This window comes from Ranitomeya imitator, chromosome 2 (genome assembly GCF_032444005.1).
Source record: "Ranitomeya imitator isolate aRanImi1 chromosome 2, aRanImi1.pri, whole genome shotgun sequence".
Classification (NCBI taxonomy): domain Eukaryota; kingdom Metazoa; phylum Chordata; class Amphibia; order Anura; family Dendrobatidae; genus Ranitomeya; species Ranitomeya imitator.
The window spans coordinates 849774338-849793270 of NC_091283.1; the positions used below are offsets into that span (position 1 = coordinate 849774338).

Here is an 18933-nt window from a genome sequence, read left to right on the forward strand (position 1 = left end):
CACTTAAACAACAGAATATAACTCCAAGTAAATCAAACTTCTGTGAAATCAAACTGTCCACTTAGGAAGCAACACTGATTGACAATCAATGTCACATGTTGTTGTGCAAATGGAATAGGCAACAGATGGAAATTATTGGCAATTATCAGCACACCCTCAATAAAGGAGTGGTTCTGCAGGTGGGGACCACAGACTACATCTCAGTACCAATGCTTTCTGGCTGATGTTTTGGTCACTTTTGAATGTTGGTTGTGCTTTCACACTTGTGGTAGCATGAGACGGACTCTACAACCCACACAAGCGGCTCAGGTAGTGCAGCTCATCCAGGATGGCACATCAATGCGAGCTGTGGCAAGAAGGTTTGCTGTGTCTGTCAGTGTAGTGTCCAGAGGCTGGAGGCGCTACCAGGAGACAGGTCAGTACACCAGGAGACATGGAGGAGCCGTAGGAGGGCAACAACCCAGCAGCAGGACCACTACCTCAGCCTTTGTGCAAGGAAGAACAGGAGGAGCACTGCCAGAGCCCTGCAAAATGACCTCCAGCAGGCCACAAATGTGCATGTGTCTGCACAAACTAATAGAAACCGACTCCATGAGGATGGTTTGAGTGCCGATGTCCACAGATGAGGATTGTGCTCACAGCCCAACACCGTGCAGGATGCTTGGCATTTGCCACAGAACACCAGGATTGGCAAATTCACCACTGGTGCCCTGTGCTCGACACAGATGAAAGCAGGTTCACACTGAGCACATGTGACAGATGTGACAGAGTCTGGAGACGCCGTGGAGAGCGATCTGCCTGAAACATCCTTTATCATGACCGATTTGGCAGTGGGTCAGTAATGGTGTGGGGCGGCATTTCTTTGGAGGGTCGCACAGCCCTCCATGTGTTCGCCAGAGGAAGCCTGACTGCCATTAGGTACCGAGATGTGATCCTCAGACCCCTTGTGAGACCATATGCTGGTGCTGTTGGCCCTGGGTTCCTCCTAATGCAGGACAATGCCAGACCTCATGTGTCAGCAGTTCCTGAAAGATGAAGGCATTGAAGCTATGGACTGGCCGTCCGTTCCCCAGACCTGAATCTGATTGAGCACATCTGGGACATCATGTCTCGCTCCATCCACCAACGTCACGTTGCACCACAGACTGTCCAGGAGTTGGAGGATGCTTTAGTCCAGGTCTGGGAGGAGATCCCACAGGAGACCATCTGCCGCCTCATCAGGAGCATGTCCAGGCGTTGTAGGGAGGTCATACAGGCACGTGGAGGCCACACACACTACTGAGCATCATTTCCTTGTCTTGAGGCATTTCCACTGAAGTTGGATCAGCCTGTAACTTCATTTTCTACTTTGATTTTGAGCATCATTCCAACTGCAGACCTCCATGGGATATTAGTTGTGATTTACGTTGATAATTTTTAAGTTTTATTGTTCTCAACACATTCCACTTAGTAATGAATAAAGATTTACAACTGGAATATTTCATTCAGTGATATCTAGGATGTGGGATTTTAGTGTACCCTTTATTTTTTTGAGCAGTGTAGTATAATGCACCCCCCATAGGCAGACTCTATATAGTATAATGCACCCCCTACACTACTGGTGTTGCCCATTATACTGTATGGAGGACCATGTGGTGGCCATAATAATGTATGGAGGACTATGAGGTGCCTACAATGCAGTATGGACACGCGCTGTGGGCCGGTGGTCAGTGTCGGGGCTGACTGTCACTGTGCGTGTTGCCGCCATTACAGAGCACAGACACCAGGTTTCGTTCTGCGGGTTTATTGTTGCAGCTGGCGAAGTATAAACCTTTGGGGTTTCGCGCATGAGGATTTTCCGCTGCTTCGTTATCTGACGCTTCAATCGTCTCCAGAAACAAAAGGATTCAGCGGAAGTTTCTAAGCAAGAGAGAGAATATTGTGGCCTTGACACCCGAGAGGGCGAGTCAGGGGCGACAGCAGCACAACTAGGGCGACGGCCGCACAATCGGCTGTCCGGGAGACACCACAGGAGGGATTTTTCTTGCATAATTCTACAATTTTGTATCAGGATTAAAAAAATATCAGCAAAATATAAATTACAGCAAAATCCAGAGCAAAGTACAGAAAGCGCGATCTGTACAATATGTATAAATATACAAAACCATAGAGCGCCCCCGCCAGGACACAACCCGAATTGAGAAGGGTACAAGACCCAGGGAGCAAATCACCGGCCAGAAGCCGAGACGTCTGGGAGAATGTGTAAATCTCCAGGTAACGCAAAGAAGCGCGGAAATCCTCTACTGGTCCTGTACTGCTCAAACACTTTAATCAAGACTTATCCTCCAGAGCTTCACTCACTATTCTGCCATTTCACTGTGTCTTATCCTCCAGTCACCTCCAGAGCTGCAGTCACTATTCAGCTGTTACATCATGTCTTATCCTCCAGTCACCTCCAGAGCTGCAGTCACTACTCTGCTGTTACATCGTGTCTTATCCTCCAGTCACCTCCAGAGCTGCAGTCACTCTTCTGCTGTCACATCGTGTCTTTTCCTCCAGAGCTGCACTCACTATTCTGCTGTCAGATCGTGTCTTATCCTCCAGTCACCTCCAGAGCTGCACTCACTATTCTGCTTTTACATCATGTATTTTCCTCCAGAGCTGCAGTCACTATTCTGCCATTTCATTGTCTTATCCTCCAGTCACTTCCAGAGCTGCAGTCACTACTCTGCTGATACATCATGTCTTATCTTCCAGAGCTGCAGTGACTCTTTTGCTGTCACATCGTGTCTTATTCTCCAGAGCTGCAGTCACTCTTCTGCTGTCACATCATGTCTTATCCCCCAGAGCTGCATTCACTATTCTGCTGTTACATCGGGTCTTATCCTCCAGAGCTGCACTCACTATTCTGCTGTCACATCGTGTCTTATCCTCCAGAGCTGCACTCACTATTCTGCTGTCACATCGTGTCTTATCCTCCAGAGCTGCACTCACTATTCTGCTGTCACATCGTGTCTTATCCTCCAGAGCTGCACTCACTATTCTGCTGTCACATCGTGTCTTATCCTCCAGAGCTGCACTCACTGTTCTGATGTTACATCGTGTCTTATCCTCCAGAGCTACAGTCACTACTCTGCGGTTACATCGTGTCTTATCCTCCAGAGCTGCACTCACTATTCTGCCGTTACATCATGTCTTATCCTCCAGAGCTGCAGTCACTCTTCTGCTGTCACATGGTGTCTTGTCCTCCAGAGCTGCACTCACTATTCTGCTGTCAGATCGTGTCTTATCCTCCAGAGCTGCACTCACTATTCTGCTGTCAGATCGTGTCTTATCCTCCAGAGCTGCACTCACTATTCTGCTTTTACATCATGTCTTTTCCTCCAGAGCTGGTCACTATTTTGCCATTTCATTGTGTCTTATCCTCCAGTCACTTCCAGAGCTGCAGTCACTACTCTGCTGATACATCACGTCTTATCCTCCAGAGCTGCAGTCACTCTTTTGCTGTCACATCGTGTCTTATTCTCCAGAGCTGCAGTCACTCTTCTGCTGTCACATCGTGTCTTATCCCCCAGAGCTGCAGTCACTATTCTGCTGTCCCATCGTGTCTTATCCTCCAGAGCTGCACTCACTATTCTGCTGTCACATCGTGTCTTTTCCTCCAGAGCTGCACTCACTATTCTGCTGTCAGATCGTGTCTTATCCTCCAGTCACCTCCAGAGCTGCACTCACTATTCTGCTTTTACATCATGTATTTTCCTCCAGAGCTGCAGTCACTATTCTGCCATTTCATTGTCTTATCCTCCAGTCACTTCCAGAGCTGCAGTCACTACTCTGCTGATACATCATGTCTTATCTTCCAGAGCTGCAGTGACTCTTTTGCTGTCACATCGTGTCTTATTCTCCAGAGCTGCAGTCACTCTTCTGCTGTCACATCGTGTCTTATCCCCCAGAGCTGCATTCACTATTCTGCTGTTACATCGGGTCTTATCCTCCAGAGCTGCACTCACTATTCTGCTGTCACATCGTGTCTTATCCTCCAGAGCTGCACTCACTATTCTGCTGTCACATTGTGTCTTATCCTCCAGAGCTGCACTCACTGTTCTGATGTTACATCGTGTCTTATCCTCCAGAGCTAGTCACTACTCTGCGGTTACATCGTGTCTTATCCTCCAGAGCTGCACTCACTATTCTGCTGTTACATCATGTCTTATCCTCCAGAGCTGCAGTCACTCTTCTGCTGTCACATGGTGTCGTCCTCCAGAGCTGCACTCACTATTCTGCTGTCAGATCGTGTCTTATCCTCCAGAGCTGCACTCACTATTCTGCTTTTACATCATATCTTTTCCTCCAGAGCTGCAGTCACTATTCTGCCATTTCATTGTGTCTTATCCTCCAGTCACTTCCAGAGCTGCAGTCACTACTCTGCTGATACATCACGTCTTATCCTCCAGAGCTGCAGTCACTCTTTTGCTGTCACATCGTGTCTTATTCTCCAGAGCTGCACTCTTCTGCTGTCACATCATGTCTTATCCCCCAGAGCTGCAGTCACTATTCTGCTGTCACATCATGTCTTATCCTCCAGAGCTGCACTCACTATTCTGCTGTCACATCATGTCTTATCCTCCAGAGCTGCACTCACTATTCTGCTGTCACATCGTGTCTTATCCTCCAGAGCTGCACTCACTATTCTGCTGTCACATCGTGTCTTATCCTCCAGAGCTGCACTCACTATTCTGCTGTCACATCGTGTCTTATCCTCCAGAGCTGCATTCACTATTCTGATGTCACATCGTGTCTTATCCTCCAGAGCTACAGTCACTATTCTGCGGTTACATCGTGTCTTATCCTCCAGAGCTGCACTCACTATTCTGCTGTCACATCGTGTCTTATCCTCCAGAGCTGCACTCACTATTCTGCGGTTACATCGTGTCTTATCCTCCAGAGCTGCACTCACTATTCTGCTGTCACATCGTGTCTTATCCTCCAGAGCTGCACTTACTATTCTGCGGTTACATCGTGTCTTATCCTCCAGAGCTGCACTCACTATTCTGCTGATTCATTGTGTCTTATCCTCCAGAGCTGCCATTATTATTGCTTCTTATAGTAGACACCGCTATTACAGGTCACCTGAGCTCCCACAATGACTTGCACTGCATTTCGGCCTATAGTAGCATGCCTGGTACAAACACTCCATCTCCCACAATGCACTATGGCAGAGCAGGCATTTTCCGCGTGATGTTCTGCAGACCAGAGCTGTCAGGAAAATTGTTGCAGCTTTGGATGGGACTGGAGTACAAGAGGATGTGATTTATGATCAGTACAGGAGAAGTAAAGGATTTACAAAAAAACAAAGATAAAAACAAAACCTGTCACATTAAGGCAGGACGATGAGGCAATGAGACCGGGCACGGGGATGGGATGAGACCGGGCATGGAACCGGTGGGCGGGCTGATTGGACTGGGGATGACACCAGGCGAGAGGATGAGACCGGTGGACGGGACAGGGCCCAAGGGTGGAACCGGGTGAGAGATGGTGTCGGGTGCGGGGATGGGATGGGGCCTGGTTATGAGACCGGGAGCGGGGATTGGACAAGGCATGGTGATGGGACAGGGCGCGGGGATGGGAACAGGGTGCGGGGATGGGAACGGGAAATGGGACAGGGCGAGGGGATGGAACGGGGAATGGGACAGGGCGAGGGGATGGAACGGGGAATGGATGGGAACGGGGAATGGGACAGGGCGCGGGGATGGGAACAGGGTGCGGGGATGGGAACAGGGTGCGGGGATGAGAACAGGAAATGGGAAAGGGCGAGGGGATGGAACGGGGAATGGGACAGGGCGAGGGGATGGAACGGGGAATGGATGGGAACGGGGAATAGATGGGAACGGGGAATGGGACAGGGTGCGGGGATGGGAACGGGGCATGGGACAGGGCGAGGGGATGGAACGGGGAATGGATGGGAACGGGGAATAGATGGGAACGGGGAATGGGACAGGGGGCGGGGATGGGAACGGGGAATGGAACAGGGCGCAGGGATGGGAACGGGGAATGGGACAGGGCGCGGGGATGGGATCGGGGAATGGAACAGGGTGCGGGGTTGGGAACGGGGAATGGGACAGGGATGGGAACGGGGAATGGGTGTGGGAACAGGGAATGGGACAGGGAACGGGCGTGGGAACAGGGAATGGGACAGGGAGCGGGCGTGGGAACGGGAAATGGGACAGGGGGCGGGGATGGGACAGGGTGCGGGGTTGGGAACGGGGAATGGGACAGTGATGGGAACGGGGAATGGGACAGGGAACGGGCGTGGGAACAGGGAATCGGACAGGGAGCGGGCGTGGGAACAAGGAATGGGACAGGGCGCGGGGATTGGAAACGGGGAATGGGACAGGGGGCGGGGATGGGACAGGGTGCGGGGTTGGGAACGGGGAATGGGACAGGGATGGGAACGGGGAATGGGACAGGTAACGGGCGTGGGAACAGGGAATGGGACAGGGAGCGGGCGTGGGAACGGGGAATGGGACAGGGCGCGGGGATGGGAACGGGGAATGGGACAGTGTGCGGGGATGGGAACGGGAAATGGGATAGGGCGCGGGGATGGGCACGGGGAATGGGACAGGGGGAGGGGATGAGACAGGGCCCAAGGATTGGACAAGTCATGGTGATGGGACTGGGATGGCATCAGGTGAGGGATGGTGCCAGGCACCGGGATGGGAACAGATGCAGGGATGAGACTGGGCTCGGGTTGTTAGGGTAACCGGGTCCCTTTAATTTACTTTTCCGATCCAATCAGGGGCCAGAACATGTTCTCTCTTGGCGGCCGGGGCGCAGGGAAGGAGCTGCGGCTTTGGGGAAGCTGCGCAGTGAGAAGCGGGAGTCCATACACAATGAGGAGCTGGGCCGCAGCGTGGGAGGAGGCATCATGCTACATCACCGCGGCTGGAGCCAGGACATGCTCGGAGCCGGCACACACCAGATCTACTCTATCTGCCGAGGTGTCAGCGTATACATGGGCCGCTTGGATTCTGGTGTGATGGCGGTGCCGGTGGGTCGCTGGCGGCAGCCGGAATTCTAGGAATGTGGTTTTGTCCTTGACAGGGCGGATTCGGCCCCATACAAGCTGATGGCTGAGCGATGTCGGTGTGGACCTGGCGCTGACGTCTTCACTGCTGGCGCTTTCGGCCACATTCCGGTAAAGATGGCGTCTCCGTTGGATGGCGCAGTAGATAAGGCAGGTGGTACGGTCAGACCACCACGTCTGGAGAAGATCCCATCGCTCACCTCAAGCAGAGGCGCTGGTAGTGAAGAGCTCCTCTAAGGACAGAGCCGGACTCCGTACTGGAGGACAGGCGCAGGAAGGCGGAGGACAAGGGGGTGGAGTCTAATTTAAGAAATCAATGTTGACTTTGACACTTTTAGTGGTGGCAACGTCAATGGCGGTGGCCTTGATCTCAGTGTCCCCAAACTGCAGGATGGTCTGAATCTCCCTGCGGTTCAGGACGGGAGACCCCTCCACCCCTGTCAGGTCGAGCCTCAGCGTGCCGCACTTGCGCACCCCGGGGTCACTGATGAAGCTGGCGCCTTCCATCTCGGAGCTGTAGATGTTGATGATGATCAGGAGCTGGGTGGGCTTGGCCGGGGTGTAGCTCCGCTTCACCGTCTCCCCCAGAGCTACAGACTGGTCGACAAGGATGAACTTATCGAAGATGTCGGTGCACCACCGCGTGCCGTCCTTCACCAGGAGCTTCTCTGCCGGATGCTTACCCTCCACGTACCGGTTCAACACCCCAACACCATACGTCATTGGAGAGCGGCGAACTTTAATGACCGCCGGATCCAGACCGAACAAGACGGCCCCCTTTAGGATGGTTAAACCCACATCATGGGGGATGATGACACGACACTTGTCTCCAAAGGCTTTCTGTACGGCCTGTTGCAACAAGGGGGACTCGGCGAAGCCCCCGACCAAGAAGAGGAACTTCACTCCACTCAACTCCGGCTTCTGAAAGAGGTCCGCTGCAGGCGAGACACGGAGAGGGACAATCAGAGGTATACACAGATTACAGAGCGGGGGGCTCAGCGGCAAAGGCCAGCTGTGCCCCCGACTGCCCACTACACAGGACTCAGCCAAACGCTCAGCTCTTCTCAGTGGCCAAAGGGGAATAAGTCACAAATGGACATTCCCTCCTGACCCCCCTCTCTCCAGACTCCCCTCCTCCTCCTCCCTCCTGACCCCCCTCTCTCCAGACTCCTCTGTGTGCCTCCCTTCCCTCCAGACTCCTGTCCTCCTCCTCCCTCCAGACTACTCTCTCTAGACTCTTCTCCTCCTCCCAGACTCCTCTGTCCTCCTTCTCCTCCCCCCAGACTGATCTGTACTCCTCCTACCTCCCCCAGACTCCTCTGTCCTCCTCCTCCCCCAGACTCCTCTGTCCTCCTACTCCTCCCCCCAGACTCCTCTGTCCTCCTCCTCCCTCCCGACTCCCCTGTCCTCCTCCTCCTCCCTCCAGACTCCTCTGTCCTCCTCCCTGTGTGGTCATATAATGGGTGAAGCAGATACTGCTGCGTGACTGATATCAGCCGCGCTCTTATTACGCTCCAGCGATGGCCGCCGTGGTCTGGAGCGGACGCAGGATTAGTGATGTGACAGATCGCTGGTTCTCTGTTCCCCTCGGACTTACACAAGTGCTGGATTATGTGGTCCACGGTGGGCTTGAAGAGAGCGTTCATGGCGTCAGGGTTCATCCGGAGCATCCCCTGAGAAGACCACTTCACAAAGTCCACACTGCGGAGGAAGAGACGAGGGTGAGAGACTGCAGACACAGCGTATCACTACTCCCATCATCCCTGACCCCGGAGCTCACAATCTAATCTCCTATCACACAGTGTATCACTACTCCCATCATCCCTGATCCCAGACCTCACAATCTAATCTCCTATCACACAATGTATCACTACTCCCATCATCCCCGACCCCAGAGCTCACAATCTAATCTCCTATCACACAATGTATCACTACTCCCATCATCCCTGATCCCAGAGCTCACAATCTAATCTCCTATCACACAATGTATCACTACTCCCATCATCCCTGACCCCGGAGCTCACAATCTAATCTCCTATCACATAATGTGTCACGATATTGTATGAAATATCATATAAGTTTAGTTTCGCTGCCAGCACATATAGGGTGGGCGGTGACCCCCCTTCACTCTGTGTTTAGCTTGCCTTGTGAATGTGTGTGTAGGACAGCTTTTATGGCTTCTTGCAAATTCCTGACTTTCAGCTCCCAAACCCCTCCTGCCCCTCCTAAAAGAATTTTTACGACCAGGCTCAAATCTTCCTCCAGCAGAAACTGGATTAGAGAAGCTTCCAGAATCCATGAGAGTCTTTGTTCTAATATGATAAGATATGGGGCCAACTACTGGGGCTAAGAGAATATTAAATAGATATTGCTAAAGTCCATTGGAGCCTCTATCCATCACGGTAAACCTCAGCTTCTAACTACATCCAGTTAAAAATTAGGGATTTCTCTGTAATGACGCATCACACATAGGACATATTTGATCTCATTAGAATGCCAATGTTAAGACGAGATGAATGCTGGGTTTGTTATGTCTATGACATGTTCTGTAGCGGAGTAACAGACATTAGACAAATTTAGGGTAAAGTTAGTTAAACTGAAGAGGTAGGAAAGACGGGGTAATCCAACCCCTTTTAGTGATGTCACCAGGATGAGCTATAAGTGTTATGCCAGACCCCAGCAGTGAGTCTGCTGCTGGAGCCTATGTGAGCCTGACGTGAAGAGCTGTTCCTAACCAGTCCTAATGCATTGGGACATATGGACCTAGCCTGGTTGCCTGAACTGATCTGAACACATGTGTTATTTCTCATGTAATCCCTGTTTTTTTATAATTACCTTGTACATATTTTTTCAATTATCTCGTATTGTAACATCTTTTATAAACACTGCCTAATATTAACGGAGTAATATATATAAATTACTAGTTCGTTCTTCCTGTTCTAAAACGTACCTCAAGTCTTCTGAAGGGAATTACGCTACTGTTTTGGGTTAGCTTCGGACCCGTTTAATCGAAGCTGGTGGCAGCATACATTTGTGCAGGCTTTTGGGTGTCGTCGTAGCGACTGCGGCGTTGATAATTATTGTTCCTGCCTGAGTGGGAGTAGTTTATCGCGTCACTGCAGCGTGCCCAATAACCAGTACATAGCAGGCAGCCTTTCTGGTGACTAATTACCCCAGGTGCAGTACCTAAACTGACCTGAGAGTAAAGGGGGGCGCCAGAGAGCTGCAAGTCTTAAGTGGAACTGTAAGCGGGATATACATAAATCCCTGCTGTTCGTGGTATATTGAAGAGCAGTGGGTTACCTAGAATAAGCCCCTGCTGTAAACTGTCAATAGCCTTGTGTGTGTTTTTTTCATCACACTGTGGAGTGGAGGGATAACTAAGATAAGCCCCCTGCACATGTGATAGCAGTCTGTTGGCCTAAATTCACCCCGATCTGTGATGTGGGGGTGACGGTCACCGTGTGAAATGTGACATATTGGTGGCAAGGCGGTGGGATATCTTAGAGCATTAGTGATTTGGTTTGAGTGATCATTCCTCTCACTAAAAACTTGCAAAGTTCTTGCGAGGACTCTGAGCAAATAAGTTTGGAGAACGAACTCCGTGTTTATTAGTCTTGAGACAATTGTGTGTACTGGTAATTATCCCCTCCCTTTCTCTTTGTTTTTCTGTCCTATCTTTTATTTGGCAACCATGGTTGAGCTGGGAGAAACCTTTTATAAGAAGCAGTCCAAGGACACTCTTATGGCCTTGTGCATGTCACAGCAGATTGACTGTGCGGGCAAGACCGAGGCTCAAATGGTCGCTGAACTGGTGCAATTTGAAGCAGACCAAGCCAGGCAACAGAGCCCAGAGGCCGCAGAAGCCAGCACAAGCGAACATGGTGCTGCCGCAGAGGTCCAACCACTGAATACGGGCCCTACTGGCAACCAGGGGGGCGCAGACCTCCTCCTGCAGATGGCTCTGCAAGAATGCTCCGCAGATGACCTAGAGAGCCGTCTGCAGCTGATCCAGCAATACCAGGAGCGGGAGTACCAGCTGCAGTTAGCCCGACTGCAAATGCAGGGGTCGTGCCAGTCCAGCCGTGAGCCCAGCAGCGCTCAGACACCGAAGCCCCGGCCCGATCACATTCCTGTTATGGAAAAGGACGGGGACTTGGACACGTTTCTGCGGGCCTTTGAGAAAGCCTGCAGACAGTACCGGCTGCCTACAGATGAATGGGCACGATACCTGACACCAGGGCTGAGAGGCAAAGCTCTGGAGGCGTTTGCTGCCCTTCCTCAAGAACAAGATGGTGACTATGGGGCCATCAAGCAGGCCCTGAGAGCAAAGTACCAGCTGACACCCGAGGTTTACCGTAGAAAGTTCCGGAACCTCCAACGTGGCCCACACAACAGTTACAGTGATGTGGTGCATGGACTGGGGACCCACTTTGACCAGTGGACCCAAGGACTGTCAGTGACCACCTTTGCACAGCTGCGAGACCTGATGATCAAAGACCAGTTCTTACATCTTTGCCCAGCTGAGGTGCGACAGTTCGTGATGGACAGAGAACCCAAAGACGTGACGAAAGCAGCGCAGATTGCCGATGCCTATGAGGCCAACCGTAGATCGGAAGTGCGGAAGCCAGTCACCACCAGCTGGAAAGGGGGTAAGCCTGCATCCAACGCCAGTACCCCTGCCAGCCAACACACCAGAGGTCCTGTCCCCGTGGCCAACAACACCAGACCTACCACCGAACCTCGCCAGTGTTTCCACTGCAAGCGGACTGGTCATATCAGTCCCTACTGTCCAGACAAGCCGAAGAACCCCCCAGCCAAGGCCCCAGGGCCTAATGCAGCAGTTCTTTTGGTGGGTGGTGTGGTTGGGAGGGTGTGTGACAACGTACAGCACGTCAGGGTGGGAGGCCATGTTGCTACAGGCCTCAAGGACACCGGGGCTGAACGAACCCTCATCCGACCCGAACTGGCGGCCCCTGAAGAAATCATTCCGGGGAAAACCCTAACTGTCACTGGGATTGGGGGCACCAGCTGTCCCTTACCGATGGCCCGGGTTTATATTGATTGGGGTGCCGGGAGCGGGGTGAAGGAAGTGGGGCTGTCTGATAATTTGCCCACTGATGTTTTGTTGGGGACTGATTTGGGGAGGATGGCTGCATACTACGTTCCTGACACCCCTCCCCAATCTACTAATGAGGGTAACGTTAACCCTGATGATGATGATGATGATAATGATGGGAAATCGCATGTGTTACCTAACCATGCTTTATCTTGTAATGATGCATCTAATAACCATTTTTCTCCTAGGATTGATGGTGAAAATGTTGTACCTGTGCCAGCTGAACCTGATAATGATTTTTCTGTGAAGGTTAATGTGTCCATAGGTACAGGCATGCCCAGCCACGTCGCTCTGCGGAGTGAGACGGCTGAGGAACCCCTAGCAGGGGCAAGTGTCGGTGCTACAGGAAATGGGGAGATGCATGGGAACCGTGAGGAAGGTGACGCCATGAAAGTGACCAGTGCCACCGAGGAAGGTAACTGGCCCATAAGTAGCACTGCCCCTGAAGTGTTGGGGGTGGATGGGGAGGTAGAGCCCATAGCAGCGCCGGCTGATGGGCCTGTAGAAACCCCCGGGGAGACAGCCTACGTAGCTGCTGTCACCCGCAGTCAGAGTGCCCGGAACGCAGATAACTGTCAGCCTTCCGGACCCTCCTCAGTCATCACTGTGACTGAACCAGAGGTGGACCCAGAGCAGGTCCAAGAGGGTTCCCGTGGGGAAGGGACCCTAACATCGCTTCTGGCTTCCCCTAGCCAGGAGTTTCAGGCCGCTCTGCACACAGATGCGAGCCTAGAGAGTTTGAGACAACTCGCCGGGACGCGCTTCTCCGAGACTGATAAGGAGAAGGTGTTCTGGGAACAAGGAAGGTTATACCGGGAGACAGTACCCGGAGAATCACAAAAGGAGTGGTTGAGGGAAAGACAGCTGGTCGTCCCGCAGCAATTCTGGGGTGAGTTGTTACGGATTGCCCATGAGATCCCACTAGCTGGACACTTGGGGATCAGCAAAACTAAGGCCCGGCTGTCTCAACACTTCTATTGGCCTAAGATGGGGACAGATGTGTCAAACTACTGCCGCTCCTGTGTCACCTGTCAAAAGGTGGGGAAAGCGGGGCCGGCTCTTAAGGCTCCCCTGATCCCTTTGCCAGTGATAGAGGAGCCTTTCCAGAGGATCGCGGTGGATATTGTGGGCCCGCTGCCCGTCTCCAGCAGCTCTGGAAAGCAATACATCCTTACTGTGGTAGACTACGCTACCCGGTACCCAGAGGCAGTAGCTCTGTCGTCAACTAGGGCAGATAAGGTGGCGGATGCCCAGTTGGCCATCTTTTCACGTGTAGGGTTTCCCAGGGAAATGCTTACTGATCAAGGGACCCAATTTATGTCTCGCCTAATGGAGGCTCTCTGTAAGAAAATGCAGGTGAAGCACCTGGTATCGAGTGCGTATCACCCACAGACCAATGGCTTGTGTGAACGCTTCAATGGTACCCTCAAACAGATGCTACGCATGCTGGTTGAGACGCAAGGGCGCGACTGGAAGCGGTACCTCCCACACCTGCTATTCGCTTACCGAGAGGTTCCCGTAGGCCTCGATGGGGATCTCCCCCTTCGAGCTCCTGTACGGCAGGCGAGTCCGGGGACCCCTTGGGTTGGTAAGAGAATCCTGGGAAGAGGAGCCGAACCCTTCTGAAGTGTCCATAGTGGAGTATGTCATGCGCTTCCGTGACAAGATGCAGACCTTGACGCAGTTGGTGCATGACAACATGACGCAGGCTGACCAGAAGCACTGGTACGACCATAACGACCGGGAGCGGGCCTACCACGTGGGTCAAAAGGTGTGAGTGCTGGTCCCCGTACCAAAGGATAAGCTAGGCAGCCTGGTCACGCTTGACCACGGTCGGGGTAGGCGAAAGGCCTTTCACGTCAACATGATGAAGGCTCATCACGAACGTGAACCTTTCTTCCTACCGGTCTGCAGCTTGCCCGAAGACGGGGAGGAAGACATCCTCCTGGACATGCTGGCCCAAGCCAAGGCCAGTGGGTCCATCGAGGAAGTGGAGGTAAGTTGCAAACCACACTGGAACCACTGGAACCCTTCCGGGTCGTGTTCTCCAACCGACCTGGGAGGACTCAGTTAGCAGTCCACGAGGTGGACACCGGGAATCACGCCCCACTACGGCGAACACCCTATCAAATATCTGACCAGGTGCAGCAGGTTATGCGCGAGGAGATCGATGAGATGTTACAGCTGGGGGTGATTCGACGGACACAGAGCATGTGGGCCTCACCTGTAGTTCTCGTGCCAAAGAAAGACCGGTCCACCCGGTTCTGCGTGGACTACAGGGGGCTCAACGCCATCACAGCCTCTGACGCGCACCCAATGCCGCGCATCGAGGAGCTGGTTGAGAGGTTAGCTGGCGTAAAATACCTGACAATAATGGATCTGAGTAGAGGATACTGGCAGATTTCCCTGAGCCCCGAGGCGCAGGAGAAGTCCGCCTTTATCACACCCTTTGGACTGTACAAGTCCACGGTCATGCCCTTCGGCATGAAGAATGCCCCTGCCACTTTCCAGCGGATGGTCAACTTCCTGCTTCAGGGACTGGAGAAGTACGCAGTGGCATACTTGGATGACATTGCCATCTTCAGTCCCTCCTGGGAGGAACACCTGCAGCATCTCGAGGAGGTGCTCAGGTGAATTCACCAAGCATGACTGACTATCAAGCCGGGAAAGTGCGAGATGGGCATGAGGGAGGTCCACTACCTGGGGCACCGGGTAGGCGGAGGCACCCTAAAGCCAGAGCCTGAGAAAGTGGAAGTGATCGTGAACTGGCCCACTCCCGTGACCAAGAAACAGGTGATGTCCTTCCTGGGCACTGAAGGGTACTATAGGCGCTTCGTACAGCACTATAGTAGCCTGGCAAAACCCTTGACGGACCTCACCAGGAAGAAGCTACCCCACATCGTCAACTGGACTGACGGCTGTGAGGGGGCCTTCCAGGCGTTGAAAAAAGCACTGTGCAACGCCCCTGTGTTGAAAGCAGTCGACAGTAGTCGACCGTTCTTGGTGTAGACCGACGCCAGCGAGTTTGGCCTTGGTGCTGTGCTCAGCCAGGTTGACTCGGGGGACCAAGAGCACCCCATGTTATACCTGAGCCGGAAACTTTTGCCGAGGGAAGTGGCCTACTCCACCATCGAGAAGGAGTGCCTGGCCATAGTCTGGGCCCTGCAACGATTGCAGCCCTATTTGTACGGTCGCACCTTCACCGTGGTGACCGACCACCACCCTCTGCGCTGGCTAAACGCCATGTGTGGAACCAACGGCAGGTTGCTACGCTGGAGCCTTGCCCTTCAGCAGTTTGACTTCAACACTGAACACAAAACGGGCAGGGAGCATGGAAATGCAGATGGACTGTCCCGCCAGGGTGAACCTACTGAGGTGCGCATGGAGGCATACCGAGGGGTTCTGCCGCCGTAGCGCACACCAAAAGGGGGAGGTGTCACAATATTGTATGAAATATTATATAAGTTTAGTTCGCTGCCAGCACATATAGGGTGGGCGGCGACCCCCCTTCACTCTGTGTTTAGCTTACCTTCTGAATGTGTGTGTAGGAGAGCTTTTATGGCTTCTTGCAAATTCCTGACTTTCAGCTCCCAAACCCCTCCTGCCCCTCCTAAAAGAATTTTTACGACCAGGCTCAAATCTTCCTCCAGCAGAAACTGGATTAGATAAGCTTCCAGAATCCATGAGAGTCTTTGTTCTAATATGATAAGATATGGGGCCAACTACTGGGGCTAAGAGAATATTAAATAGATATTGCTAAAGTCCATCGGAGCCTCTATCCATCACGGTAAACCTCAGCTTCTAACTCCATCCAGTTAAAAATTAGGGATTTCTCTGTAATGACGCATAGGACATATTTGATCTCATTAGAATGCCAATGTTAAGACGAGATGAATGCTGGGTTTGTTATGTCTATGACATGTTCTGTAACGGAGTTACAGACATTAGACAAATTTAGGGTAAAGTTAGTTAAACTGAAGAGGTAGGAGGGACGGGGTAATCCAACCCCTTTTAGTGATGTCACCAGGATGAGCTATAAGTGTTATGCCAGACCCCAGCAGTGAGTCTGCTGCTGGAGCCTATGTGAGCCTGACGTGAAGAGCTGTTCCTAACCAGTCCTAATGCATTGGGACATATGGACCTAGCCTGGTTGCCTGAACTGATCTGAACACATGTAAGTGTTATTTCTCATGTAATCCCAGTTTTTTTTATAATTACCTTGTACATATTTTTTCAATTGTCTCATATTGTAACATCTTTTATAAACACTGCCTAATTTTAATGGAGTAATATATATAAATTACTAGTTTGTTCTTCCTGTTCTAAAACGTACCCTAAGTCTCCTGAAGGGAATTACGCTACAGTTTTGGGTTAGCTTCGGACCCGTTTAATCGAAGCTGGTGGCAGCATACATTTGTGCAGGCTTTTGGGTGTCGTTGTAGCGACTTCGGCGTTGATAATTATTGTTCCTGCCTAAGTGGGAGTAGTTTATCGCGTCGCTGCAGCGTGCCCAATAACCAGTACATAGCAGGCAGCCTTTCTGGCGACTAATTACCCCAGGTGCAGTACCTAAACTGACCTGAGAGTAAGGGGGGCGCCAGAGAGCTGCAAGTCTTAAGTGGAACTGTAAGCGGGATATACATAAATCCTTGCAGTTCGTGGTATATTGAAGAGCAATGGGATACCCAGAATAAGCCCCTGCTGTAAACTAAGAGGTCAATAGCCTTGCGTGTGTTTTTTTCATCACATTGTGGAGTGGAGGGATAACTAAGATAAGCCCCCTGCACATGTGATAGCCGTCTGTTGGCCTAAAGTCACCCCGATCTGTGACGTGGGGGTGACTGTCACGGTGTGAAATGTGACACAATGTATCACTACTCCCATCATCCCTGACCCCAGAGCTCACAATCTAATCTCCTATCACACAATGTATCACTACTCCCATCATCCCTGACCCCAGAGCTCACAATCTAATCTCCTATCACACAATGTATCACTACTCCCATCATCCCTGACCCCGGAGCTCACAATCTAATCTCCTATCACACAATGTATCACTACTCCCATCATCCCTGACCCCAGAGCTCACAATCTAATCTCTTATCACACAATGTATCACCATTCCCATCATCCCCGACCCCAGAGCTCACAATCTAATCTTCTATCACACAGTGTATCACTACTCCCATCATTCCTGACCCCAGAGCTCACAATCTAATCTCTTATCACACAATGTATCACCATTCCCATCATTCCTCCGGTGCCGGATTAGCAGACGCTGGCGGACTCACTTGCTCTTGCGCAGGGCGTGCTCCACGCTGTGACCTCTGAACTTCTTGTAGTAGTCGATGAAGGAGAAGGGCAGGGTGATGTTCAGGGGGTTGGTCCTGTCGGGCGCCGCTGCTCTTTTCCGCGACTCGAAGGCAATCATGAGGTCGACCCAGGCGGCCGGACGCTTCACCTTAAATTGATCGATGAAATCATCTCCAAAGATTTTACACAGAAGTTTCTCAAATTCAAAGTCCACCCCGAGAGAGCCGTAGGGGCCGCCTGTGAACAGACAGAGGAGAGAGGACAGTCCGCTAATCCGGAACAATCTAGAGAGTGGAATCAGACATGGAGCGGCTCAGACACGGCTACAATGTGTCACACGGGAGGTCGGAGGCAGCACATCCCCATTATAGTCTACGGTGCTGCTCACAGGTCTGTTCCCGCAGCACAGGGGACAACACACGTGTATGGGGGTCCGGGAAAACACGTGCAGCGCACGGATAGCATCAGTACAGGGTGTGTGCCGTCCGTGTAATGTCCGTGTGCCGTCCGTGTAATGTCCGTGTGCCGTCCGTGTAATGTCTGTGTGCCGTCCGTGTGCCGTCCGTGTAATATCCGTGTAATGTCTGTGTGCCATCCGTGTAATGTCCGTGTGCCGTCCGTGTGCTGTCCATGTGCCGTCCGTGTAATGTCTGTGTGCCGTCCGTGTAATGTCCGTGTGCCGTCCAAGCTTAACAGTGTAAAGTACAGGAGAAGCTTTGTCATTTATTTATCCATCTGTGAAAAATATCAGTGACTGATGGTAAAAACGGACACCCGGACGCACTGTGACCGCCCCCGGACGCACTGTGACCGCACCCGGACGCACTGTGATTGCACCCGGACGCACTGTGACCCCACGCAGATGCACTGTGACCCCACCAAGACCCACTGTGACCGCACCCTGACCACACCCAGTGTGACTACACCCGGAGGCACTGTGACCACACCCAGAGGCACTGTGACCACACCCGGAGGCCCTGTGACCACACCCAGAGGCCCTGTGACCACACCCGGAGGCCCTGTGACCACACCCAGAGGCCCTGTGACCACACCCAGAGGCCCTGTGACCACACCCAGAGGCCCTGTGACCACACCCAGAGGCCCTGTGACCACACCCAGAGGCCCTGTGACCACACCCAGAGGCCCTGTGACCACACCCAGACGCACTATGATGACACCGGTAGCATTTTTTCACGTGTGAATGACGACATACAAGAACATTTTCAGCCACTGACAGCAAACAGATGTCTGGAAACAGAGCGTATGAGATGTGTGAAGAACCTTTTCTTGTACAGTAATAAGGCCGAAAGACCGGACCCCGGCCCTTTATATGGACGGACCAGTAGTAAAGGGGCACAGGGCTGACACGGACCACCTGACAGGTGATGTTTCTGGGCAATGAACGCCTCCAATGCAGGTTATAGGAGGAGATGGAGGG

At 52.2% G+C, this 18933-nt stretch overlaps 1 protein-coding gene across 1 annotated transcript in view; it reads right to left on the reverse strand.

The window, feature by feature from the left end:
- Positions 1-1767: 1767 nt before the first annotated feature.
- Positions 1768-18933, reverse strand: part of HSPA12A (heat shock protein family A (Hsp70) member 12A) — a 139635-nt gene continuing 122469 nt past the window's right edge. Inside the window, exons 10-12 of the mRNA XM_069754389.1 lie at positions 17474-17732; positions 8661-8764; positions 1768-7998 (exon numbers count right to left, since the gene is read on the reverse strand). Coding sequence (XP_069610490.1) covers positions 7364-7998; positions 8661-8764; positions 17474-17732 — 998 coding nt within the window. The 3' untranslated portion in view covers positions 1768-7363. The remainder of the gene's footprint in view (positions 7999-8660; positions 8765-17473; positions 17733-18933) is intronic.